At 41.4% G+C, this 26,350-nt stretch overlaps 1 protein-coding gene across 1 annotated transcript in view; it reads left to right on the top strand.

Moving 5' to 3' along the window:
- Positions 1–7,531: 7,531 nt before the first annotated feature.
- The window catches only part of DOCK8 (dedicator of cytokinesis 8), a 173,335-nt gene continuing 154,516 nt past the window's right edge, over positions 7,532–26,350 (top strand). Inside the window, exons 1-3 of the mRNA XM_021694440.1 lie at positions 7,532–7,627; positions 19,827–20,002; positions 22,545–22,616. Coding sequence (XP_021550115.1) covers positions 19,875–20,002; positions 22,545–22,616 — 200 coding nt within the window. The 5' untranslated portion in view covers positions 7,532–7,627; positions 19,827–19,874. The remainder of the gene's footprint in view (positions 7,628–19,826; positions 20,003–22,544; positions 22,617–26,350) is intronic.

The following is a 26,350-nucleotide window of genomic DNA, read 5'->3' as shown; positions in this document are numbered from 1 at the left end:
TGACGCTTTGAAGGCAATGTGTCTTTTCCCCAGATTTTTTCAAGAACATTTAAAATTTCTCCTTGATTTTTGTGTTTTACTATGATGTGACTAGGTTTGATTTTCTCTGAATTAATTGTGATGGGAGGTTGTATCTGTGTCTTTGAATCTGTCTTTGGTGCTCCTGTCAACAATATTTCTTTAAATCTCACTTCTCCTGTTTTGTCTCTCCTCCTCTTTTGGGACTTCAGTTTACATATGTTAGATCTGTTTCTTTGTGTGTCAGGACACTTTTTTGGAGACATCTTTTTTCCCCCTTTAAATAGGTACAAACATGGGGCGCCTGGGTGGCTTAGTCGGTTAAGCGTCTGCCTCAGGGTCTTGGGTTCGAGCCCTGCATTGGGCTCCCTGCTCGGTGGGGAGTCTGCTTCTCTCCCTCTGCCCCTCCCCCTGCTTGTGCTCTCTCTCTCAAGTAAATAAATAAAATCTTTAAAAAAATTACTCAGTACTTATAGGTTTTCTTTTAGGTTATTATGCTGCCTCATCAGTAGGAGGTAGGACTATGTCAGGAGAAAAACTCACTTATATGATGTTTTTCTGATGATATACACAGGCTGGGGGACAGTGATGCCTTAGCGAGACCCTGAAGACATTGGCTAACTCTTCTCTAGGCTCCCTGTGGGAACCCTCAAACACTTCAGTCATCGAATAAATATTCTTCCTATTCAGAGGAATTTTCCAAGTGAAAGGAATTTGGGACTCCCCTGTGAGGAAGAAACATAAGTTCCACAGCTTGTTAATAAGCGGCAAACTTCTCTTTGTAATCATGTTTCCACTTGTTGAATCATCTTTATAAAAGTTGTACATTTATGGCATGTTTGTTTATGAGAAGAGATGGAAAATATGAGAAAATCTGAAACCTGAAATATCTATTATGGAGCCCCAGGCTAATGAACTTCTGAGGAATTTGTTCCAGACTCCATTAACGTGTATGTATATGTAAGGATGGAGTTATATACATGTATTATATATGTAGATAATATATATTATATGTATATTATATATTATATTATGTATAGTATAATGTACAATATTATATATATATTATATAATGTGTAATATATATAATTTGCTACAGCTATTAATTTTGTAGCCTTTTAAATTTAAAAGTGCACTTTAGGGCCCCCTCAGTGGCTCGGCCAGCAGAGGATGCAACTCTTGATCTTGGGGTCGTGAGTTCCAGCCCCATGTTGGGCATAGAGATTACTTGAAAAAAACAAAAACAAACCAAAAAAAATTAAAAAAATATAAAGGTGCGCTTTACTAAGAGTATCTGGGGATGCATCTCAGAAAAATTCTTAGATCGTTTTTTTTGAAAGATTTTATTTATCTTGGGGGTGGGGTGGGGAGGAGCAGAGGGAGAAGGACAAGCAGAGTCCAAGCCAAGCAGAGCACGGAGCCCGATGCAGGGCTGAATCCCATGATCCCTGAGACCATGACCTGAGCTGAAACCAAGAGTCAGATGCCAAACCAACTAACTGATCCACCCAGGCGCCCCACCTTCTATCGTTTTGATGTGGTCAACTCCAGGAACTACTCACTCGTGAGCCCAGCTGTGTGTTTTCAGACTTTATCCATGCCATGCACTGTGATCCAACCTGGCTTATTTACATCATTCAGAGCTACTTTTTCTACATACAATAGATTTAAAAATCTTTGTTGTTGTTTTACTATACTGCCCTAACCTTATAATTCAGGAAGTTTGGGGAATAGCATTCTTTCATTGCTTACTTGGTGCAAATCATTGCTGGTCCTGAACAATGGTTATTTTGCAAGGTTAAATTACACCATGTGCCTGTGGCTACATACATGTAATGTGCCACCCACAAATGTCTATAATTAGTGTTTATTAGTAGCTGCGTACTTTATGCTTGTATTTGTTGAGTGTTTTGTTAGTTACTAAGTCAGTTGTTAGTTACTAAGGGTAAATTATAGGTTTACTTCTCTTTATTCCACCCTGTTCACTATTGTTTAAAACGTGTCACATTCGGGAAAACCCTAAGCCCCTTGAAATACTTATTGACTTGTTTTTTTTCTTGAATCCGTTTTAAAATTCTTCCAACCATTTTGGCTGCTGACCATCCAGCATATAGTGAAAGAATTTTCTTTTAGGGATGAAAGCCAGTGAGAAGCCTTCCGGGGCTCTGTAGTTTTCCTAGCACAGCTGCTGATGTAGATCATGGTGCTGACTGTTCCACTTGGAGATTCTTGAGCATCTTTGCCAGTTTGAGCTGGAAAGGTGCCCAGGAGATGAGATAGCTCAGCCCCTTCATTTCATACATAATGGAACTAAGAATCAGCTTGGTTAACTAATCTACTTGAACTCAAAGAGCTGGCAAATGGCTACATTTATTGTAAAGAAACAGGACAGCCTGATAGTTTAAATACTTGAATACTACTTCATACTCCTACTTCAAGTATTAGATGTCGTGAAATGGTAAAAACAAACTGCTTTTTTCCATCAGGTCTGTTCCTACTTTTTTTTTTTTTTTCCAAGTATGGCTCGAAAGTCCTCTTTTTGGGGGGGGGTGCAGAGGGAGAGGGAGAAAGGGAGTCTTGGGGCTCTCAATCTCACATGGGGCTCGATCTCACAACCCTGAAATCATGAGCTGAACTGAAATCAAGAGTTGGATGCTTAACCGACTGAGCCACCCAGGCACCTGGGTTCGACAGTCCTCTTATTCCAGAAGCCTTCTAAGCATTCCTAGGCTGAATTACTAACTCCCTCCTCTTTGCTCACAAGGCATGGTCACATTTTTTATTATAATACTCATCATGTTCTGTTATGATTATTTATTCAGTTATCCATCTGTCCTCCTCCCTCCCACCCACTGGGCTGAGCCTCCAGGAACAGCAACAGTATCATCTTGGACTTTAATCCCTAGCACTTGGCAGAGAGCCTGGCACTTTTGTGCCCTCGATGTTTTTTTAATGAGTGAAGGAACTAATACTCTCTCATAGTCTTGCACTATTAGCGAATCTTTATTGACATAAAAATCACCTGGAGTTGTTGGCTAAACATGCAGTTTTCTAGGCCGTGCCATAAGAGATGCTGTTTCTGGACGGGGATAGGGTCTAGGAATCCACATTTTATTAAGCAGCTGATAATTGGAAGCATATGGTCCATAGTTCACACTTGGCATGCTCTGCTCCATCATTAGTTCTACTGGCCCTTAGTCCCAACTGTGTGTATCACAATTATCTGTCCGTCCGAATAAAAACAGAGCTTTGCTACCCATCCCCCTCTACCATTCTGACTCCTGAGTAGGGGTACCAATATTTTAAACAAATCCCAAGGCTCCCTCCCAGTTTAATTTGTAGAAATAAAGAAAATAATATTTTAAAGCATTTTGAGTTATTAGAAAAGTGTCTTAGCTCATCAAGGAAATATCATCATGATATATATAAATCTGGCGTCATGAAAGTTATCTGAAAACATGTTGAATTTGGTCGGAGACTCAAATACAGAGGAAATAGAACCCACACGCCATCACTACCTGCGTGGACACCAAGCCTGGATGACCCCTTGCCTGGGCTGAATTCTCTTCTCTGTGTAGGCAGGCTTTCCCCTTCGCTAGGGTCAATGTAGAGATGAAGAGGCTTGATTTTGATGCTGGGATGCTAGGTGCTTTTCTGAGAATGAAGTTCCGTATCACTAACATTATAGCTGAAATCTACAAAATTTAAAAAATTCCCAAGAGTGTACCTGTGCTCGCATGCTATTTGATATGTACATACCTTTTTTCAAAGTGATGAACTTAAGCAACTTTACATCAGAAAGAGCTGAGTGAGGTAGTGATTAAACTAGCTTTAGATAATTACCAAAAGGATTTCTGATCCTTACACATATACTGTTAGTTTCTATTCAGTTCCTCATTTTACTTTTCACTTGTAACTTACTTGGTACGCACTTTTCCATGGGTGAACCTGATTCACATTTTTATTTTAAGTGGTAAAATCGTATTTCACCTATTTGCTATTATTTCCTCGGTGTTCTCCCTTGTGTTGGGTGCTTTGGTTATTTTCAGTTATTTGCCACCATATGCAGAGTTCTTATATTCATTTCTGCTCAAATTATATGTTTGTATGAAATGGGGTATATTCTCCAAAGTGAAATGATCACATTGAAAAGTAATGACAGTTTTAGAGTTCTTGTTGTGTATTACAGTGTTGCTTTCCAGAGGCACTGAACCAATATACAACCCTGTGGGGTTCCACCGGGGTGTGGGGCATGCCAATTTTCCCACAGTTTGACCAACGTGTGATTTTGTCATTCTGGCTTATTTTTGCTGGTTTAATATGTGCTTAGGTCCTCTCCAGAGAGATTTAATTTGGACGTTCTTTAAACGATAGAAGTTCTTTTCCATGTGGGACGATTCACTATTTTCATTTTAAGGACCAACAATTCATCTCCATATCTGACAGTTTAAAGGGACAGGTTTAATTGCATTCTATAGAATTGATCCCAGGCTCCACTGTCAGGGAAGAGGATCAGTTGTGTGGCTCTGAATTGGGAAACTGATGTGGAGAATTGCAACAGAAACACCCACTGACCCTCTTTAAGAAGGACTGAAGAGCTGGAACATTCTGATTTCATGCTGAAAAAAATATTGGGGTTTTGGCATAGGACGACAGATTTTGCTTCAAAATGAAAGCAAGAATCTGTCCCTGCTTCCTTTCTTTGACTCTCTTATAATGCCATACCTTTCCTGATCCTTTTTAGATATTCCCATTTCAGATAGACCCCTCTGGTCTATGGCAGGAAGAGCTACAGAAGGACCATGAGACGAAATCATGTTATTTGAGAGGTCCTGCTAGGAGGACATGGGGGCAGAAGTCTTAGGAGCAGTAAGACATGTCTGTCAGAAGGCACCCCGGTCACAGCAAAGGGCCTTTGCTTGGTTGTCTTGTCCCTCTGTGTCTACGGTCATCTCCCTAAGTAAGCAGATAAGCGATCACCATGTTGGTTTGGGTTCCTTTGTGGTGCCAAATGCAAGATACAGTGTTGTTCATGCAGATGGGCCTTTTGATATGGACAGTGGTCTAATCTGTTGGTTTTTAAAAATTGGTGATGGTTCAACTTGTAATGAAAATCAGCCTATCGAGTACTTGGAAGCAAATTCTGCAGATTTTCCTCCATTCTTGGCTGTTTCATTAAATTTGGTAATTTTTGCCTTCACTCTTGTGTTTTTAGGACACTTGCACACATCCATATCTATATCTGTATCTATATCATCTTTATTGAGAAATAATCTGCCTAGTTCACCCATTTCACATGTGCAATTTGCTAATTCTTAATATATTCACAGAGTTGTGTTTCCATCACCACGCTCAATTTTAAAACCTTTTCTTCACCCCAAAAAGAAACCCCATTCCCATTAGCAGTCACTCCCCATTTGCCTCCAAGGCCCCAGCCCTAGGCAACCACTCGTCCACTTTCTGTCTCTATAGACTCTCTTGTTCTGGAAATTTCGTATAAGGACTAATAAATATGTGGTCTTTGGGTTTAGCTGCTTTCACTTGGCATGATGTTTTCAAGGTGCATCCCTGTTGTTGTATATGCTAGTACTTCTTTCCTTTTTTGTTGCTAAATAATATTCCATTGCACGATACACTTTATTTTGTTTATCCATGCAGCAGGTGATAGACATTTGGGTTGTTTCCACTTTTCTATTATGAATAATGCTGCTGTGAACATTCATCTAAATTTTTGTATGAAAGTATGTTCTCATTTCTCTTGGGTGTACACCTGGGTGCATTTGCTGGGATATATATGGGGACGCTATGTTTAACTTTTTTGAGGAACTGCCAGACTGTTTTCCAAACCAATTGCACAGTTTTACATTCCCACCAATAACGTGTGATGCTCTCATTTCTCCATATCCTCACCAACACCTGCTATCACCCCTCTTTTTTTGAAATAGCCATCCTAGTGATTGTGAAGTGGCAGCCCGTGTGGTTTTGATTTGCATTCCCCAGTGGATAATAGAATATTTCTTATCCTAGTATATGTTCTTATATTTAAAAAAATTAAATAAAGACAATATCTTAGGAAATTCAGGAATACAATGAGTATGGGCTGCTTTCACTTCCTGGGAGGTCTCACACTTCACTGCATCATCACATAGGGGTTCACCCCTGCCATGAAGGTGCTCCAGCCATTTTCCTCCATCCTTGTATCCATCCATCATCCAGAATCCTGGGAAGGAGAGATCATTGTCCTGTGTTGGGTTATGTGCCCACCCCTTTGCTTTGTAGTTCTGCCTAGACAGAGTACAACATGAGTGTGTGGATCCTGGAGGGACATTGAGGTGCTCTTGGATTGGGAGAATGGATGTCACACATGGGACCAGAACAGGCTTTCTGCCTCTGAGAAGAACCACGTTGCCACATTTGAAAGCCAAGCAGACCATGTCAGAAACCTTATAGTGCAGGGTAATTACTAATTATGCTTTAGCACACATTATAATGGAGAAAATGTAAGCTTTATTTGTCGCATTCAAGTATATTTTAAAATTATGATTTAAAAAGTTTATATAGCCCTTTGTTGGACACCCAGCATGTTTCAAATATACTGTCTCACTTGATCCTCAGTAAATGTCTCTTAGTGTCTAATTATACTATATAATAGTCTCACTGTGGTTTATATACACTTTTGTGAACTAGCCTAAGAGTCCACCTGCCAACAAATGAGATCGAATGAGAAATGTGACGTGAGAAAGCGTATTCTGAGCTCCACACAAATGACTAACAAATGAGTGCCTCAAAGCCAGTCTGTTTGTAAGCCAGGGTTTCCCTGGTCAACAGCTCATGCCAGTAGGTGTGAGTAGACAATGGAGAACAACTTCCATGTGCCTGGTTTCCAGCTACCAAGGATGTTGGCTGAGGGGACAACAGTGTTGTGATATGGATGACTCAAAAGATCACTCTACTGGGAGCAGTTTGGAAAACGTACAGTCCTTGGAATCCTAGGTAGCATCTAAGGTGCCTGCAGGGAGGTGGACGTGTTCATATAATAGTTTTCTAGAATGTTCTGTCATAGCAGGCAGCCTACCAGAAGGGTTCAACTGCTTAAAATCAGAATGGCTGGATCAAAATGGCAGCATGGGGTTGAAAGGCCTCTAGTTAGAGACCAGATGTCCTCATGCAGAGACAATGCCTCTGAATGGCCTGGGAAGAAGGATCCAAGCACCGTGGATCTTTCCTGGGGCCTCAGACTCTTCCCCTCCTTCATGCTCCTACCCTTCCAGTATTGGGCAACAGCCATGGTTGGTTGTAGGTGTCCTGGCCTTTGTGAACTTTCCAAGGGTATAGACTATCAGACAAAAGCTACAATGTCCATTCATAGGCCACTGAGAGCATGTTAGTTCTGCTGATTACCCAGCCAAGGCATGGGTTTTAGAACGTGATACCAAAGATTGTATCTAGAATTGTGATGATTTGTTAAAATAACCACTTTATTTGGATGTTTGTATTTTACCCAAGGTATTCTTCAGCAGAAATAAGGAAACAGTTTACTCTCCCACCGAACCTTGGCCATTACCATCGACAGAGCATAAGTACCTCTGGCTTCCCCTCTCTTCAACTAGTAAGTATGAGATGGGTTTGCTTAGAGAATGGTCAAGTGCAGAAATGCACAGTGTGTGCTTTTCCTTTCTGCTTTTCCTTAGCTCTTCTGCTGCCACCTTACACCTCCTACTACCAGTTCCTAACTCCATGCCTGCTTTTTGACATCACACAATTTCCCTCTCCTTCCTTCAGCATGAGCTGGGCAATGTGGACCTGCAGGGGCCATGGTTCTGAAGTCTCAGGCTTCAGTGGGCAAACGGGCTACTTGATTTCCCCCAAATTATGACTCCTATTTTGGGGAGGGGGAAGTGGCCTGGAACCAAACTACCATTTGTAACAGGCTTTTATTAGGAAAATACATCCCCAAATCTGGAAAGTCAATTTAGGAACCTTAATTTTTAAAAATTGTTTTCTTGGAAGTATAATTTACATACAAGAAATTCACTCATTTTAGGTGTACAGTTTGGTGAATTTGGCCAATTTCTAGTCACTTAATCTCTACTCAGTCAAGATATAGAACAGTCTCTTTACCCTAAGATACCCCTAGGACCCCTTTGCAGTGGGTCTCTTCTTCCAGCCCCCAGCCCAAGGCAATCACTGATCCACTTCTGTCACAATTTTGCCTTATCTGGAACTTCGTATAATTGGAATCACAGAACAGACCTTAATTTTTAAGATTTTTATTTATTTATTTATTTATTTATTTATTTATTTATTTATTTATTTATCTATCAGAGACAGAGAGATAGAGAGCAGAAGCAGGGGGAGCGGCAGGCAGAGGGAGGAGCAGACTCCCTGCTGAGCAAGAAGCCCGATGTGGGACTCGATCCCAGAACCCTGGGATCATGACCTGAGCCGAAGGCAGATGCTTAATCCACTGAGCCACCCAGGCATCCCGACCTTCATTTTTGAAGCACACTCCCCCTTTTAAGTTGAAGGTAGCTTGTATTTTTATATTAACACCTACTGTTGAGTGTGCATTATGTGTTGTATTATTTGAGGAGTAAATGCCAGACATATGTTAGGTGGGCTAAACCTCACTTAAATGAGATGATTTGTAAAACCAGAAGTTGAGTATTCACTTCCTTTGTGTGAGGCTACGGTCCTCGCTGTACTCACTTCCTCACTCGCAGCACAGCAGCACTTTCTTGCTTCTTCTAGTGGTTATCTTGAGGAGGTTAGGTTATTTTTTTTGTTTCTCACTTATTACTTCAAAACCACTTCTGCTCTTCAAAGTTTTGTAACCTTCCACTTGGTTTCCTGTAGCCGCCATCTTGCCTCCTGTAACAATTTGCACGCCGTGTAACTGTGTATCTTTTAAAGGTATGTTTGCTGGAGTGGTGTGTGGTTATTTCAGTAGGATAATTTGTGTGTTGTGTCATTGGTGAAATAGGAGTAGTAAAAAGTGTATAGCATCTTTTACTGCAAGAGGTAATGACATTTCTTCAAAAAAATCTATTTATGACTTCGGTGGCTTGCTAACTGTCCTTTTTATTTGTACTTTTCCTGTTTCAAAATGCAGGTTATAATAAAAGCACACTCAAAGCATGACGTCCATGCTTTCAGATAGATTCGACCATCTTTAGAGTAAGAAATATTAACTATGTTTTTGTTTGTTTGTTTAATTTGGTGCTAGTATATATTTCATTGAAAACCAAAATATTTTTCTTCTTGAATTTCTAATTCAAATTGTATTCCAAAGTATGCAGAATTCAGTTAAAACGTGACCAGATACACGTTTATATTTAAAACAAGGTAAGGAGGGAGGGTTTGGTGCCTTGCTTGTTGGTAAATTAAGACTGCCGCTCTTTGCAGTGGCTGAATTGAGAAACAGTGTGGACATGGTAATTAAGAGGCTTTAAGGAAGTGTAGCTCACAAGCTTTAACCCCTTCTCTACACACCAGCTTTGACATTTATGCTGCAGCCTTAAGTTTTTCATTTAAAGTCACAAAGAAAAAAAAACTTGCTTAATATCTACAGGTGTTCCTTTGGTAGTTTTGCCTCCTCATCGGTAGGTTTTGACAAAAGTGAATGTTGATCAATTTCTTCATTAGCTAGGTAGTCAAATCACCATGTGGCTTAACTACCCATTTTCTAACAGAGGACATCAAAGAAATAGCAAAAATAAGCAACAGCGTTTAACTATGCAAGGATCATGGGTTCCTGCCTGTCGTAATTTATTCCTGATTCTATTTGCAAATGAATAGCCTTTAAAATATATGGCTCCTAGTATTCCAGGTTAGCTCCTGAATATCGCTTCCCAGATCTCGACTCCAATTTCAGCACTCGGTGCTGCCCCTGATCCTTCTTGTTAACTGCACAAGGAACAGGAAGCATGAGGGAGCCAAGAGGCCTGATTTTAATTCCCCCTTAAAAAAAAAAAATGCACAGCCTGCCGAGGAAATCACCCTAACGTTTACCTGCCGCCATGCTGTCATGTCACAATGAAGTGGCCGTTCTTTCCCCTGAATCATCTTCCCGAATGAAGGTTCCTCCAACAGACATCATCAACTTAATGGTGATTTCCCTTTACCTTAAAAAAAAAAAATCTATTTCATAGAAAGATAATGGGACATTTCAGCAAGCTGCATTCCTGGCAAGGCAGAGAAGTAGCTTATCATCTAAAGACTCTCAAGCTGAAGTAGCTTTAAAAAAAAACTTAAAGGCGAAGCTATAGACTGTTCATTGTTTGGTTTCAGACAATTGGAAAATAAGACCAAGTGCATTTTGGCTTTTGTTTCCCTTACCTTTATTTATATAACTACCCATTTCAACAACCCCACATGCTAATACAAATGGCTATTTAATTTTTAGAAGTATTTAATGGTGCCACGTTATTTAAAACCCAATCAGTGGGGCGCCTGGGTGGCTCAGTCAGTTGAGCATCAGACTCTTAGTTTCGGCTCAGGTCATGATCTCAGGGTCGTGAGATTGAGCCCCACACTGGGCTCCGAGCTCAGTCGAGAGTCTGCTGGAAGATTCTCTGCCTCTGCCCCACCCCAAATAAATAAATAAAAATCTTAAAGAAAATAAAACCCAATCAATGATTAGTTTGTTGTCTTGCAAGAGGCCAGAACTTGGCCACAAGCCTAAGTGGACCCCGTTTTGCTTGAATATACCTGCCTTTCATGAATTTGTGAATATGAATAGGATTTTTGTGTTGCAGAAATGTGCATTGTATCCTAAAATTGTATCATAAAATTTTCTTTTATACATAAATCATTAAAAATAAGCACGTATTTTTTTTTTTTTTCCTGCAAAAACTGGTGAGATGGGTCCCGGGTGAAGCATTACTGCCACTGATTTGGTATATAATCTGGGGCAAGTTAATCTCTGTGAAGCCTCCAGCTTTTTTTATTTGCCATGTTGGCCTAAGAGTGCTCCCCCTCCCATTAGGGTTAATAGAATGGTATCATAGACGTTGTGTAAATACTGGTGAATGGCTCTGTCCACGTGTTTGGCACTGTCTGTTGTCTGTATATTGGAGAAAGGGTGAGAGATTAAAAGGTGGCCAGAGGTGGTTTCAGCTCTGAAAGGCCTTGTGGTCTACTTGGGAAGACAGATGATACTGAGGACCTATACTGTCTTTAAGCATGCTAGGTGTTCAAAAGGAGGTAAAAGCTTGCTGAGGGAGGCGGAGAAGACTTAAAGGAGAGTTTTCAGCCCTGGTTGCACATTAGAATCATCCGGGACCTTTAGAAACATCTGTGGCCAGGCCCACCAGAGAACAATGAAATCAGAATCTCTAAGGGCTGGAGCCTAGGTATCTTGATATGTTAAAGTTCCCTGGGATTTTAGCATGTGATCCAGATGGAGGGTTGTTTAAAGAACCTACATAGGTAGAAGTATTCCAAATAGGAGCAAAAAACATAAAGAAAGGTAGTTTCTTTTGTGGTCCGAGTTGCTCTGGATTTCAGAAAATGTGGTGGGCAAGGACCATTGCTAACCCTATGGATATATCCTTATATAAATGTAGTGGCTTCTGTTGTAAATCAGATCAATCACATGAGAGAAAGGGTGTGTGGGTGTGTGTGTGGTTTTATGGATCTTTGTTTTTTAACTCTAATTGTAAATGTCAGCTGGGATGTATGTGTGTTTTCAAAGTAGATAAAATATTTTAAACTCTTGCATTGTGGACTGTGAAGAGGATCGGCTGTTTCAAGTTGGCTTTTTAGACCTGGTGATATGATGATAGACCTGCCCTGGGTCTCCTTGACACTCTTACCAGAGTTGTTTGTGACCAGTGCCAGAGACCATGACCCTGTGTGTAGACTCACCTGTGTGTAGCATTGCACATTGGCCTTGGCATCCTCCATTGCCACAGCCTTGTGGGCAGGTCGACCAGACATCCTCTCATGCCAACCATCTACACAGGCAAATGACTTTATAGTTGACATCTTCATTAAAATACTAAAACTATTTTCTGATCATTCAAAGTCGAAAGGAGAGTGAACTACAGGAAAAGGTTGGGATCTCTGTCCTAAAGTAGAAAGGAGGATTTGAGACACTATACTTGGTTAATAACCTTAACCTACATTTTCATAGAGGGAAAAATTCTATTTTTAAAAATGAGAATAGAAAAGATTTGAAGTGAAATGGAATGAATCAGCTGGAATGTAACAGTTCTTGCGGGAGAAAAGGATGTTTGAAAAAGCCACATCCTAAACACCAGGGTTACATGAGATGTTTGTGTATAACATTTATGTAAAAGAAAAAAAGTCTCATACCTTAGAAGGCATTCATTTTTGTATTGTGTTTATGTGTAATGTGTTTAAGCTTCTGTGCAATAAAGCAACCTTTTGCTTTTACTACCAAGGATGACCAAAATGTTAGATCACTTGATAAATATGGTTCTTTTACATTTTTCTGATGCTATTGTTCTTTTGTGCTTCATCTGTCAAGGAGTTGGGCTGTCCTTAGGTTTCATTGATTTCCCTTGAGGGGCCATGATGGAAATGAAGACCTCAATATAGTTTTCGTGGCAGATTCACAATGGAACATAAAATGACAGAGTGGCAGCCTGCATGCCGAGCAGGAGTTTTATTTCTGTCATTGAAAAGCAGGGACATCAAAGTATCTTGGCAAAAATAGGTTGATGCTCATGATGGCCTGTCAGCATCTTCTACTCAGTAATAACAGTGGAAGATTGACGTTGGGAGAAGCAGGGGAGCATTGTTGAATCTAAGCCATGAAGTACTTTGAAATCATTGAAGGAGAAGAACCTTATGTTCTCAGCTCTGTTTACTTAAATATTGTAGAGAGTGGAGAGGATTGTCTTAAATATCCCTCCCTCCCTTCCTTCCTCCCTCCCTCCCTCCCTCCCTCCCTCCCTCCCTTCCTTCCTTCCTTCCTTCCTTCCTTCCTTCCTTCCTTCCTTCCTTCCTTCCAGAAATATGTATTGGGTCTCAACTCTGTGCTAGGTACTGCTCTACGAGCTGGGGATATGCTAGTGAATACAACAAAGGGTCTAGCCTCATGGAACCTATGTTCTAGAATGAGAGATAGACAAGTAAGTGAATGCAGACTATATCAAGGGGCTTAAGTGCCTTGAAGAATAAAAGGGAAAGAGGATAGAGAGATGATACAGAAGAGGAGCTATTTGGGTGTCTATTGGAAAGGAAACACTTGGGAAGAATTCTGCATGAACTTGAGAGGTAGCTGAAGGAAGAGTATTCTAGTCAGAAGGAACAGCAAGTGCAAAGTCCCCAAGGCAAGAGTATGTGGTCTGCTCCAGCGACAGCAAGGAAGTGGAGTATGAGCTGAGCAGAGTGGGCATGAGGAGATGAGATCATAGGGAAAGCAGGGCTCAGAGACCTCAGAAGAACTCAGGCTCTTACTCTGATTAAGATGGGAAGTCTCTGGAAGCATTGAGCCAGAGGCCAGGCATGATCTGACTTTTTATAAAGATGACTTATAGAGTTCCTTTTATAAGGATCACTGTGGTTGCTATGTGGAGAGTAGACTGGGGTGGGGAGGGTGTTAGGAAGTTGTCACAATAACTCTGGAATAGGGTTATAGAGAGTGATGCCAGTAGAGAAGGTGAAAAGGTTGGATGCTGAATATATTTCAGAAGTAAAGTGGATGGGATTTTCTGATGGACAGTATGTAAGGCATAAGAGAAAGAGAGAAACCAACATTAACTCTGAAGGTTTTGCTCTGGGCAACCAGCAGAATGGATTTGCCACTCCCCGAGATGTCAAGACTTGGGAGATATGGGAAGAAAAGATCAGCAGGAAAATTAAAAATTAGTTTTGAATTTGTTGTGTTTGAGAGTCCTATTAGACCACCAGATGGTGATGTTTGGATGTAGTTGGAAAAGTTAACCTGGATTTCAGGGCAAAGATATAAATTTGTAATTTAAAAAAAAAAAAAGGTATTTAAAGCCATGGGAGTAGATGAGTTCATCTGGGAGTGAATGCAGATTGAGAAGCAAAGACATTTTAGGACTGAATCCTGGAGCACTGCATCGTAGGAGGAGAACCTAGAAACAGGTAGAGTGACCAACCATTCCAATTTGTTTCCTGGTATATGAGCTTTCAGAGACTGTGTCACCCTCCATCTGAATGAAGTATTGCAAGAAAGAGGGAGCGATTAACCATGTCCCATACTGTAGATAAACCAGGACTGAGCAATGTCCACTGAATCTGGCAATAGGGGAGTCTTGGGTGACTTTGACAAGACCTCTCTCATGAACAGCCAGGTAGATTTGAGGACCACCCTCCATAGGGGTACACACATGTGAGGGTACTAGGCCAGTACCCCTGGGGACCCCACACCTCTACCCGCAGCCCTGCACAGAGCAGCATGAAGCAACCCCGCCCCTCCCCAAAGCTGTAACAAAGGACCCTTGTGGCAGGCGAGAATTCTACCACTGAACCACCAATGCCAAAGGACCCTTGCGATTTCCTGTCATTTAACCTTTCTGTTTTTCAGCATCCTTATTTGTGAAGTATTACCCAGATTTGTTATTTTAATCTGCTATCAGTGTGCTCTCTGAATACTACACTGTGCTGGGAGCTATACAGATTCATTTTATTTTATTTGTTTTATTATTTTATTTTTTAAAAGATTTTATTTATTTATTTGACAGAGAGAGACACAGCGAGAGAGGGAACACAAGCAGGGGGAGTGGGAGAGGGAGAAGCAGGCTTCCCGCAGAGCAGGGAGCCCGATGCGGGGCTCGATCCCAGGACCCTGGGATCATGACCTGAGCCAAAGGCAGATGCTTAACGACAGAGCCATCCAGGCGCCCCTATACAGATTCATTTTAACAGATACGGTTCTGGTGCTGTAGGAATTGTCAGTTTCAGAACAAATTGAATCCAATTCATGTCAGGAGAACTAGCCTTTGATGTGCATTAGGGGACAAGGAAAAGCTCAAACTCCCTTAATTAAAACATGGATTTCTGGCTGTGAATAATTGAAGCGTTTAGGGTATTTATAATCTTCTTGTGTGTTTCTAGTCTTCTGTCAATGAGGCCTCTGCAAAAAGTAACTAGAGAGAAAGACTGCACAAGTCTTCACTAGAGAAGTGTTGAAAATTGCTTCCGGAGCAATGACTGTGTCTCCTCACCTAGAGCTGGACCACCGTAGGACCCCAGGAAGTATTTGTTAAATGAATCGAAGTAGACAGATTAGTCCAGGTTTAGTCAGAGCAGTGGAACCAGGAGGAGATGCATATGCACGGATATTAAGGAGTTGATTGCAGAGAATTGGCTTACCCACTGGTGGGGGCTGGCTAAGCGAGTCCACAGAGCAGTCAGGAAGGCAAGATCATAAGCAAGCTGGAGCTCCATGGACAGGAGCTCAAGCCTGGAGTCCCTGAACTAGGAGGTGGCTGTCACCTGATTAAGTCAGCATCCACCTGATTAAGTCAGGCCACCCAGGGGAGTCTCCCTTTACATTGACTTAAAGTCAACTGATTAGGGACTTTAATTACATTAGTAATATCCCTTCAACAGCAGCACCTAAATTAGTGTTTGGTTGTATCAGTAGAAGGTGTATATATGCTCCAAATTAGCTGTAGCAAGAGAAACATCCTGGAGCCCACTCTGACTAGAAACATACTAGGAAGTAAATTCAGGGAATGTAGTTCAGCCTAGCAAAGTTGACAGTCATGATAGATAAAACCTGATTTAGGATTATTTGTCATCTTAAGAGTTTTTGTTTTTTTTTTTAAAGGGTTTTTTTTTTTTTTTGCTTTCTATTTTGATTATTTGGGGTTTTTTCTTCTATTATTTTAACAAGTGATGGTGGCAATGTCATAATTCATGGTATAAGGGGACTTTCTTGGAATTACTTTGGATTATACCATTTAATCTAGTCTTCGGTCTTCACTGACTAACAGGCCATATGTACTCAACAGCAGAGAAAACAAAATAGTTAATTTTCCTGTCTGGCTTTTAAGTTCCCAAGAGCCCCAGTCTTTCCTTAAGGACTGACCTTAGACCATCCCCCCACCCTGTTCTCAAACTTCAGCCCCCAATGAAATAAAATACCACTGCAATTCTGTTCAATATTTGTTTCCTCCCTTTGCTTATCCCTAGATCAGCATAGTGTATGTGCTTGTGTGTATGTGTTGATTGCTTCAAAATAAAACCAACTCTTGAGATGCAGACTTCAGAGAGTTTAGAAAACAGAAATCTCTTTTGGTTCCTGTTTTTTTTTTTTTTAAATATTTATTTGACAGAGAGACACAGCAAGAGAGGTAACACAAGTAGGGGGAGTGGGAGAGGGAGAAGCAGGCTTCCCGCTGAGCAGGGAGCCTGATGCAGGGCTCGATCCCAGGACCCCTGGGATCATGACCTGAGCCGAAGGCAGACACCCAATGACTGAGCCACCCAGGCGCCCCAGGTTCCTGGTTATTATGTGAATTTGCAAGCAGAACAACTTCCTCGGAGACCCTGTTCACAGTACTTGGGGTCTCCACCTACTTGCCAAAGAATAGTTTACATCACATTAGGAATGGACAGTTTCCTCCCTTGTCCGTTTCAGTGTAGAAAGAGTAGGCGAGAGTAGTCAAATGTCACCTTGTCTGTTGCGCTGGAACCATACTCAGTAATTCTCTCATATGGTTGATGTTTACAGTCTGCTCAGTCCTGAAATATATGCGACCTCGAGAGTTTGACTTTATGATCAAACCTGTATATCGATGACACTTGGCACATGGCCCCACAGTTAGTGCTCAGTGAGGTTACCGTGTCCTTTATCATGGCTGCCCTCTTCAAACATAGCATAATTTATCTGTGAGAATGTGGCAAACTGCACCATCTCATGGCTGACTAGAGATCTCTGGAAAGATGCTGGAGAGGAGCTACCTGACTCTTCTATACCCCTCCCCTGCCCTGCTCAGTGACTGGCATTCAGCAGACACTCAGCAAACCCTTCCTGAAGGAGGGAGTCATCCGTCCTTGTCACCCAGGTTCCTAGATAGCCTGTCCTGTAGGTAACAGGTGCTGCTCTCAGCCAGGTTTGTCATCATTTGTAGCTCTGGCTTTCAGGGTCACGACAAGTAGACTACGTTGGCTGGACCTGAATTTTCTTCTCTCCGATGATTTTCCACAAATGCCATTTCTCCGTGGAAGCTTCTACTTACTAGTGATTAATGCTAGCGTCACAATGCTTCCAAATTGTGCTTCAGTATAATTTTTTTTTTAAAGATTTTATTTATTTATTTATTTATTTGAGAGAAAGAGAGAGAGACAGAGAAACAGCATGAGGGGGAGAGGGTCAGAGGGAGAAGCAGGCTCCCCGATGAGCCGGGAGCCCGATGTGGGACTCGATCCCAGGACTCCGGGATCATGACCTGAGCCGAAGGCAGTTGCTTAACCAAGTGAGCCACCCAGGCGCCCAGTATAATTTATTTTTAAGTATATATTTAAAGTGTCTCGGCTTGAGGGATTGACATTCTTCATAATAAATTTACATTTGTTATTACTGTAATTAATTAATTAATTACTTTATGTCATTACTTTGAGCAGCTGGGCTCATGAGAAATACAAAGTGGAACTTGTGGGTAGTGTGGTAAAGGTAGTTTTCACCCTCTTTCAAACACACTTACTATTGCCTTGTGTTTTAAGTATTTCTGGAAGTACAGATTTCCTAAAATGCCTTCAAGAGAAAACACAACCACTGTGGTTAAGAACATGAGTCTGCCTGGGTTTGAATTCCAGAGGGCCTCCTTCCCAGCTGTGGAGCCATGGGCAAATTATTAAATCTCTAGCCTTCAGTGTCCTCATCTGTAGAATGGGGTTAGTAAGAGTGTGTACCTCATAAGCTTTAGTGAGGATGACGTGACATAATGTATATAATGACCTAGCCAGTTTCTTGGCACATAGTGAGTGCTCCATAATTATTGGCTTCATGGGTATCAACTTTGCAATAATAAGACTGGGTATGCAAAAAATGCAGTTTTCTATTTCAGTTCCTGACTCTGAACGCTCTGTACTGGGTTGTGGTAAGGGGTGGGAGAATCCACTTTCTATTCTGGGGTTGGTTGGTCTTAAGAAGGTCTGCATAGACAATGCCTGCCATTTTCTCTGGCAGAGGTCACTAGTGGCCTTTTGCAAACTCTGTCCCCAGCTGGCTTCTGCCCAGGCTGATCTCCAGCTCCCTGAGCCCCTGCTGGTCCCTGTCTCTTCATTTTGAGAGGCACCCTCTAAGCCCTATGGTCTTCTCCTTAGCTGACCTGCACGTCCCCCCAAGAAACTTCCCTGTCTTTCTGTCACAGCGAATGGGAGCCATGCGGAGCTAGAGATGTCTCTGCTCTCCTCCACCAAAGTATATCCTGTTGCTTCCCTTCTGCCCCCTTTGTCCCTGCGGCCCAGGACATTATGTAAGCCAGCCACCTTCCAGAATCTCAGAGAAGGAGGAGGGCACATGTTGCCTCAGTTCTTCTCTTTGTCCTCAGTCCCCAGCGCATCACTCAGGTCTCCACCCGGACCAGGAACGGCAAGCGTGGGTGGAGGGAGGGCAGCAACATCTACCTTCTCTGATTTTATGTCCTTTTGCCTCTCAAACAGCAAGCAGAGCCCTGTCCCTCCTCTCCAATGTGGAGCCCTCACATTGAGTCTGGTGTATGGTTTCAGGCTGGTAAAAAACCGGTTTTGATAGCATTTCCTTTGGATCTGGCCTCATTTCACATGGAGGCAGTACAAGTCGAGAGTCTGGAGTGTTTGTTTTATTGGTCCATGGTCGGGGGCAGGGGGAGTAGAGAACAGTACCTCCTTGGGCTGGTGATTCCAAATAGCCTGCCATAAATGAACCCCACGGAGCTGCTGGTATTCTCATCATTCCACAGCTCCACTCGATCTGATTCATTTACTTCCTTAAGGCAATGGTTCCTGTTTGGGGACTTCACAGACAAGAAAAAAAAAAGGGTTGCTTAATTGCCAACTGTTTCTTTTGTCGGCTAGAGAAAACTCTATTTCGAATTCCCATCCACTTCTGTCATTGCTTTTGTCCTTTCCCACTGCACGTGGATGTAGTCGAAGAGCAAAACAAAACAATCCTTTAAAAGGGAGAACATTAAAAAATAAATAAAAATAAAAGGGAGTACATTTAGGCCTAGGTAAAATCAGCCAATTGCCTTGAGTTTACTCATTTAACTGCAGCCCCGGTGAAAATGTCTTCCTGCCCAGCAGGAGTCAGTCCAGAAGCCTCTGGAAATCACCACCACCAAGTCTGGCTCACCATGGGCTGTGATTATGTATGAAGTGCTTTCAAGAAGCAACATATAGGAAAAGTCAGGCCAAAGGAAACACGGCGCCTCAATACTCACACAAAAGGAGTGTTGAGTTGGCCCAAATTTCTGGAAAATTGCCTCCATGCACTACTTCACTGTATTGGGGTAAACATGGCCTCAGAGAGCTTTTGCAGGGGAAATTATAAAATTCAGCAAAGCCTCGTGATCTCATTTTGGATCTCCTCAGGATCCCTCATCAAGATGCAATTAAGCAGAGAAAAATTCTGCCTTGGGGTGTGATTTGGGTGCCTCGCCGTGTTCTGACTTGACTTCCCGTGCAGTGTCTCTTTCCCTTTCCGTATCACTGCCTCTCTGTCTGACAGGCCCCTCGGAAGACCGCTCCACTGGGCTGTGTACTCGGAGCCAAGCCCTTGCTGAATGGAAGGGGCAGGCCCAGGGCTCGCCGACTGTCGCCTTGGTGCTTTTCCTGGAAACCTTGTGGGAACGTCCTTTTCCTTGTCCTTATCTCTGCAGCCTCAGTTTTATGACCCGGTGGAGCCGGTGGACTTTGAAGGACTTCTGATGACACAGCTGAACAGCCTGGATGCGGAGCTCGCCCAGGAGCTGGGAGACTTCACCGAAGATGACTTGGACGTGGTGTTCACGCCAAAGGAATGTCGCACTTTGCAGCCTTCTTTACCGGAGGAAGGGTAAATCATGTTCCTAAACTGTAGATGCGTGTGATGTCGTGACTGTTATCGGTGAGCAGGGGAGATGCCTTAAGTCTGGACTTCTTTTGAAACTAAAGTTACTCAGATCCATTAAGGGGGTGTACAGGATGACTACATATTACTAGCGCCTGTGATAGTCTTTAAATTGGTTTGACCAGAGGCTTTGAAAAGGCATGTGGGGACTAAGCCAGTTAAGGGGATGTTCAAGGAGAGGAGGAGAGGTGCAGGGGGAGGCCTGGGAGCCTGGACCTTGGGCGACTCCCGTGAGCTCCCAGAGCCTCAGTTTCTCCATTTGTAAAAATGTCAAGTTTTTCAGTAATAATCAGTGAAATGATTCAGAAGCATTTGAATTGTTTCCACCTAAGAGACGGGATCAAGTCCCAGACAAGTTCAACCCACATTTATTGAGCATCTACTATGTGAGTAGGGCAAAGTTCCTTCCTTGGAAGAAAGTTTTGCCAAGTGGGGTGGCAGTGGGGAAAGCTCTGTAGAGTGAATATGTGAAGAGCTGGTTGGAGCTTGAGTTTCTACGGTGTGTTAGTCTATGTGTTTCTAGGTGCGGGCATTAGCTCTCTGTAGCGAACAATGGAATTATATCCCAATGAAACTCTTGGTACTTCCATGGTGGAAAAAGCAATACCTCTTTAGAGGTTTAAGATGAACTTTTATTTGCATTTATTTTCAAAACAGAATTAAGATACACGTCTCTCCTGGACATTTTCAACCTCGTCGTCACCTTCCCCAAAAGAAGTCCCCGGAAGGAGATCATGAAACACAGTCCCCGCCCCAGTCCTGTGCAATGTATTCTAGTTCTCATTTGGATTTTCTTCCATCATAGTTTAAGGATGTGGGGTGACAGTGATATGGTATTATCATGAGTCTTTGCTCTCCAGTTTCGATAGTTCTTGTTTACATAGGAGAGTTCATCATGTGCTCAGCTCAGACGTTTTAGAAATATTCACTCCCCAGAAAACAAACAGTGGAAAACATTTCTCCCATTGTCAGCCCATTTATTCAAGGGTAACTTTCATGTAGGTTAGGTCTATTTTTGTCACCATTGACAGAATCATTTCATATCATTTCCTTGTCTGAAATTTATGGTTGCTTATTTAATTATTTTCAAATGAGGTCAGAGTCTTGGAAAATCCTATTTAAGATACTTAAATTTAGAGATGGGATTTTTGAATTTTGGTTAAAGAGGCAGGTTTTTTTTCCTTAGCATCAGTAATTTAGTATAATATTGCTTTGCAATCAGAACTTCTAGCTCACGCTGTCTGTCTGATGACTTTAAAACAACCTCTGCTATTTCAGAGGTTGAAAAGTCTGCCATTATAATCAAAACCCAGGAAAGCATCATCGTCATCACCAGAGTAAACAACAGCTGATTCCCGTTGACCCAGAACTTCATGGTGAGCTCTGACAGTGTGCTGGTTAGAAGCCTGCACTCCACAGGTGAAAGGCCCGGATTTAAGTCCCTGCTCTTCACCTGCTGGGTGATTTTGAGCCAGGTCCTTCTCATCTCACTCTTCTGCAAAATGAGAATAATAGTGCATGCCCATGCCCTTGGGAGAATTAACTTGAGTTTTTTCAAAAAGAGAGAAATAACCGAATTAACATGTGTACGGTGGTTACATCAGTACCTAGGACATGGTAAGTGGGTCGGAGGCATGAGCTATCCTCCATGGGTCCTACTATGTGCCAGACACGCTTCTAAGCGCTTCCACATTGACTTAGTTAATCCTCATCACAGCTCTCTGAAGGAGGCACTCCTCTATGAATAGTACGCTAAGATGAGGACCCTGAGGCATAGAAGGATGGCCCGAGGCCACGTAGCTAATAAGGGATGGGGCTAGGATTTGGGCAGTCAGTATTTAGTATGTAGTGTTTAGACCCATTCATCTCTAATACCAGAACACTTGGAAAAACAGCAAAAAGCTTTGCTACTCTGTGGAATTGGTTATTTCAAGACTCTGGCACCCTTGGAGAGTATCTCCCATGGCACGCTCTTATGCAGGTATGACAAGAACTGCCCCAATTAAGAATCACCGACCAAAGCCAGTGTCAACTCCTCGAAGCACAAGACAGCTGTTCTTCGTCATGGCTTTCCGAAAGGGAAATGCGCGTGTCCTAACAAGGTTACACATGAGCAAAAAATATGCCCAAATTACCCCTGTGAGAACTTGGTATTTATACTTATTTTTTTGGTTATGTATGTGATTACAGCTAGTTCTACCTGTCTGGTGTTGGAATGCCTTTAAGGGATAGGTATAGTTTAACATGATTCTCTATAATAAAAAAACCCACAAAGCATCAAATGCCAATATGTTTGTCTCATCAAAGTAAAAATGCTGTCGCCTGAGGAATGCTCCAGACACTTGATGAATGGGGAGGAATGCCCCTGGCGTTCTCGCTTGATACGGAGTTGAATCATGCTGCTCTCCTTGGTTATGTATGATAAGGGATTGTTTTGTTGTCTTTATCCGGTACTAACATGATTTTATTTCATTTTCCACCTCATTAGGGTTGAACTGGACCCTCATGTCAGGGACTGTGTTCAGACTTATATTCGGGAATGGCTAATCGTGAACCAAAAGTAAGCTCCTTTTTCTTTTCTCTTTACATATATACATATATTGTTAGCTTTTACAGTTGTTTTTTAATGAAACTTTTCAGGTGCAGTTCTAGGTTTACAGGAAAACTGAATAGAAAGTACTGGGAGTTCTGATATACCACCTCCCATCAGTTCCCTTATTGTTAACATCTTGAGTCGGGGTTTTGTTAGTTGGTTTGGTTTGGTTTGGTTTGGGTTTTAGTTTGTTTGTTGCACACGTGCCCACATCACTGTTCCAAAGGAATTTTAGCAAGGAGGTGACTGTTTAAATACAAAATACAAAATTCATGAGTAATGAAAGCGGATTGACTATCTTGTCCCCTATTCAAACACCTGCTAAGGCTCTGTACTACCTACTCTTATCAGATATCAACTCTGCTGGTTTGTCTTTCAAGGGCTTTAATAATCTGGCTCCACTGTATGTATTAAAACTTATTTCCCTTATCTCCCAGATCCACTTCCTTTCTGCTGGGCCTGGTGCCTCTTCCTCACTATTCCTCCGCATAACCAGCTCAGTCCTACCTCCACACCTTGGCCATTGCTGTTCCCCCTCTGCCTGTGCCCTCCGCTCTTTCCCCTGTCTGTCAGATCCTACCTATGGATTAAAGGCCAGGATAAATTTCTTTCTTTCTTTTTTTTTTTTTCTTTATGCAGCCTTCTCTGACTGATTCATTCTTTCTTGGATGGACCTTACTTAAGATACCTGATGCATTTGTTAGCACTGATGAGCCCATAGTGATACATTATTATTAACTAAAGTCCATAGGTTACATTAGGGCTCATCTTTTGTGTCCTAGGTCCTACAAGTTTGACAAATGTATAATGCCATGTATCTACCATCGCAGTATCCCCTGCCCTAAAAAATCTGTTCTCCCCACAATCATCTCTCCCTGGCAACCACTTACCTTTCTACTGACTCCATAGTTTTGCCTTTTTCCTTCACATCTCTTTGTGGCTGGAGAGCTCATTTCTTTTTTTCACTGACGAATATTTCACTGTGTGGATTTATCACAGTTTGGTTAGCCATTCACCTATGGAAGGAGAAAGTTACATTTTAAATATAAAGAATAGGGCCTTTTTGTTTCGTTTCCGTTCTGATGAATTCCGAGGAGGGAAAAATAAATGAACTGAAACTTGGCCTCAGGTTCAAAGGTAACATTTAAATTTGTAACCAAGAAATAGATTACTTGCTAGGCTTCCCGTCAAAAGGGCCCTTCTCTCCTGGGTTAGTCAAATGTTCTACAACATTGTCTTGAGCTTTTTGTCTCTATGTCACTGACCTGGACAGTATTGTCCCATGAGAAACATGTAGACACATGAAAATCCTCAGCCTATGTGTATGTATGAGTTGGGGAGCAGGGCGGGGAGTGTCTGCAGACTGAGGACACATCCCATTAGAAAAAGCATCAGAGAGCCTTTATCAAGACATAAATAGTTTGAAATTCTGCTCTCCTCACCTCTCCTGTACTCCGGTAAGAATTACTGTCCTATGGGATAAACAGTGAAAGACTGTGGAGGTTGGGTTTTATCCAGCTCCTGGAAGTGTGCCATTGAATTTGTGCTGATGTTTTTTGGAGTAATGTCAGTAAGCATACTATTTTCAATAGCTGAGCAAAAGAAAGCAACCGCTTAGAAATAGTAATTAAGAGAAAGTTAGATGCTAATCCATGTGCTCTAATTTCCAAAATGAATGGAAAACGAAGTTTGTCAGGTAGTCAAGTAAGATTATGCTTTGCTGGTAGTAAATAAAAAATTTCAGAACAAGTTGTTCTCAAGCTTTTAAATGTTATAATTAGAGATACTTTCTGGATATTAAGGTTCTAAAAAAGTCTGAGAAGGAACAATAAATAAAGGTCTGTTTTACTACACTTGGTTTCTGTTTGCTTCTTGGGACACTTTTTTTTTTTTAATTCCTCATAGCAATTCCCATTGGAATATTCTTTTTTCCCCCTCTATGATGCACAAATGTGAAAGAAAAAAGGACTCTTTTGGAATACTCATTTTAGAAATTTTAGAGATCATAGGGAAACAAAAGGAGAAAAAAAAAACCCACTTAATTTACTATAGACAGATAACTGCCATTAACATTTGATACATAGCCTTCACATCATATTTCTTTGTATATATGTTTGTATAAAAACTAAATCAGATTATAATACTATTTTATAGCATGATGCTATTTTGGGTTTTTACAGTAACTGGTGATTATCTCTGTTTGCTATTACATACTGTTCCTCAACAATTTTTAATGGTTGCATGATATATTTACATCAAAATTCACTTAACCAATTTTAATGTTTACACGATTCCCTGAATTTCAGTGTTATACCCCAATACAGTAACATCTTTGTGCACATCTATGATTTTTTTTTTCCTTCAGAATAAATCCCTAGAAGAGGAATTTCTCTGTCTAGGGTTATGTGCAAACTTAAGGATTTGGGAATAATATATCAGAAAATTATCAATAATATGTGCATGAATCCTCAAAAATATTGGATGTTATCTTTTAATACATTTCCAATTTTACTTGTAAAGAGACTGTCTTTTATGTGCATTTTTGTATTATGAAATCGGGCAAAGCTTTGTCCATATATTAGTTGGCCCACTTGTAATTTTTCCTTCATGTCCTGTTTATTCTTGAAATTTGTGCACCTCTATTAATATATTTGTCTGGGCCTGTTTATCTCTAGGACTACCTTTATTGTTAGGGATATTAACTATTTGTCCAGCATATATTACAAATTCCTATCCAGTATGTTCTTTGCCTTTCAAAATTGCTTATAATTTTTAACATTCAGAATTATTTATGTAATCAAATCTGTATTCATAATTTTCCTTGTGATTTCCATTTTTGCTGTCTTGCTTAAAATGTAATTCACAAACCTGATATTATTTACTGGGAATTTTAGATCAAAATGTTAATCCAAACCATTAGCCACTTGATTGCTTTTCTGTTCCCTTATGTGTCTCTATTTGTTTTTATCTCTTCTGTCGGAACAGTGATTATCCATATATTTATTTTATTCAAATTTTTGTGTCTTTTTCTTCCCCCATAAAACAAAGCGATATCTGCTTTAACTTTATATTTGGCAACATACTGGGGATGGGGATTGCCACTGGTCCTGTTCTCTGCACACTTGTATAATGGGCCAGTTTCTTTCCCAGAAATTCGGTAGAAGTATGCAACTCTGAAACTTATTGTCAGTTTCTGGAAGCTTTGACTGGTGTTTAAGAGAGGAAGCGCCTTTTTCTATCCCACTGTTTGATTCTTTGGTACTCTGAATCTGATACTCTGAACATGAAAATACATTCCTAGCACACACTCCTCCCAGAGATCATTCTGCCCCCATATGCATCTATAACATTTTATTTGTGGGGAAAATCTAATACACTGTTGCCAGACGCCCTTCATCTCCCAACCCTGCACACATTTTCAGCTCACTTGTTTTCTATGAGTTGTTTCTTAAGCATTGCTGAATGATGGTAGAAAGAGAAAGGCAAGGGAGAAAGGAGTGCAGCCAGGTGGAGCCTGGTCCTGACTCCATACATAATCCTCTACCACAAAGAAGGAGCATTCAGATTTCTGGCTCATGTAGACCTTGACTGCTCAGGGCCTGGCAGGAAGGACAGTACGAAGTGTCTGTTTTCCTTTGAGTTCCCCTTTGGGGAGACAAAGCATGGGACATCATTCTGCCAGCTCCATCTGATCCACAGAG

The sequence above is a fragment of the Neomonachus schauinslandi genome, chromosome 13 (assembly GCF_002201575.2).
Source record: "Neomonachus schauinslandi chromosome 13, ASM220157v2, whole genome shotgun sequence".
Lineage (NCBI taxonomy): Eukaryota > Metazoa > Chordata > Mammalia > Carnivora > Phocidae > Neomonachus > Neomonachus schauinslandi.
This window is presented reverse-complemented; position numbering and strand designations above follow the sequence as displayed.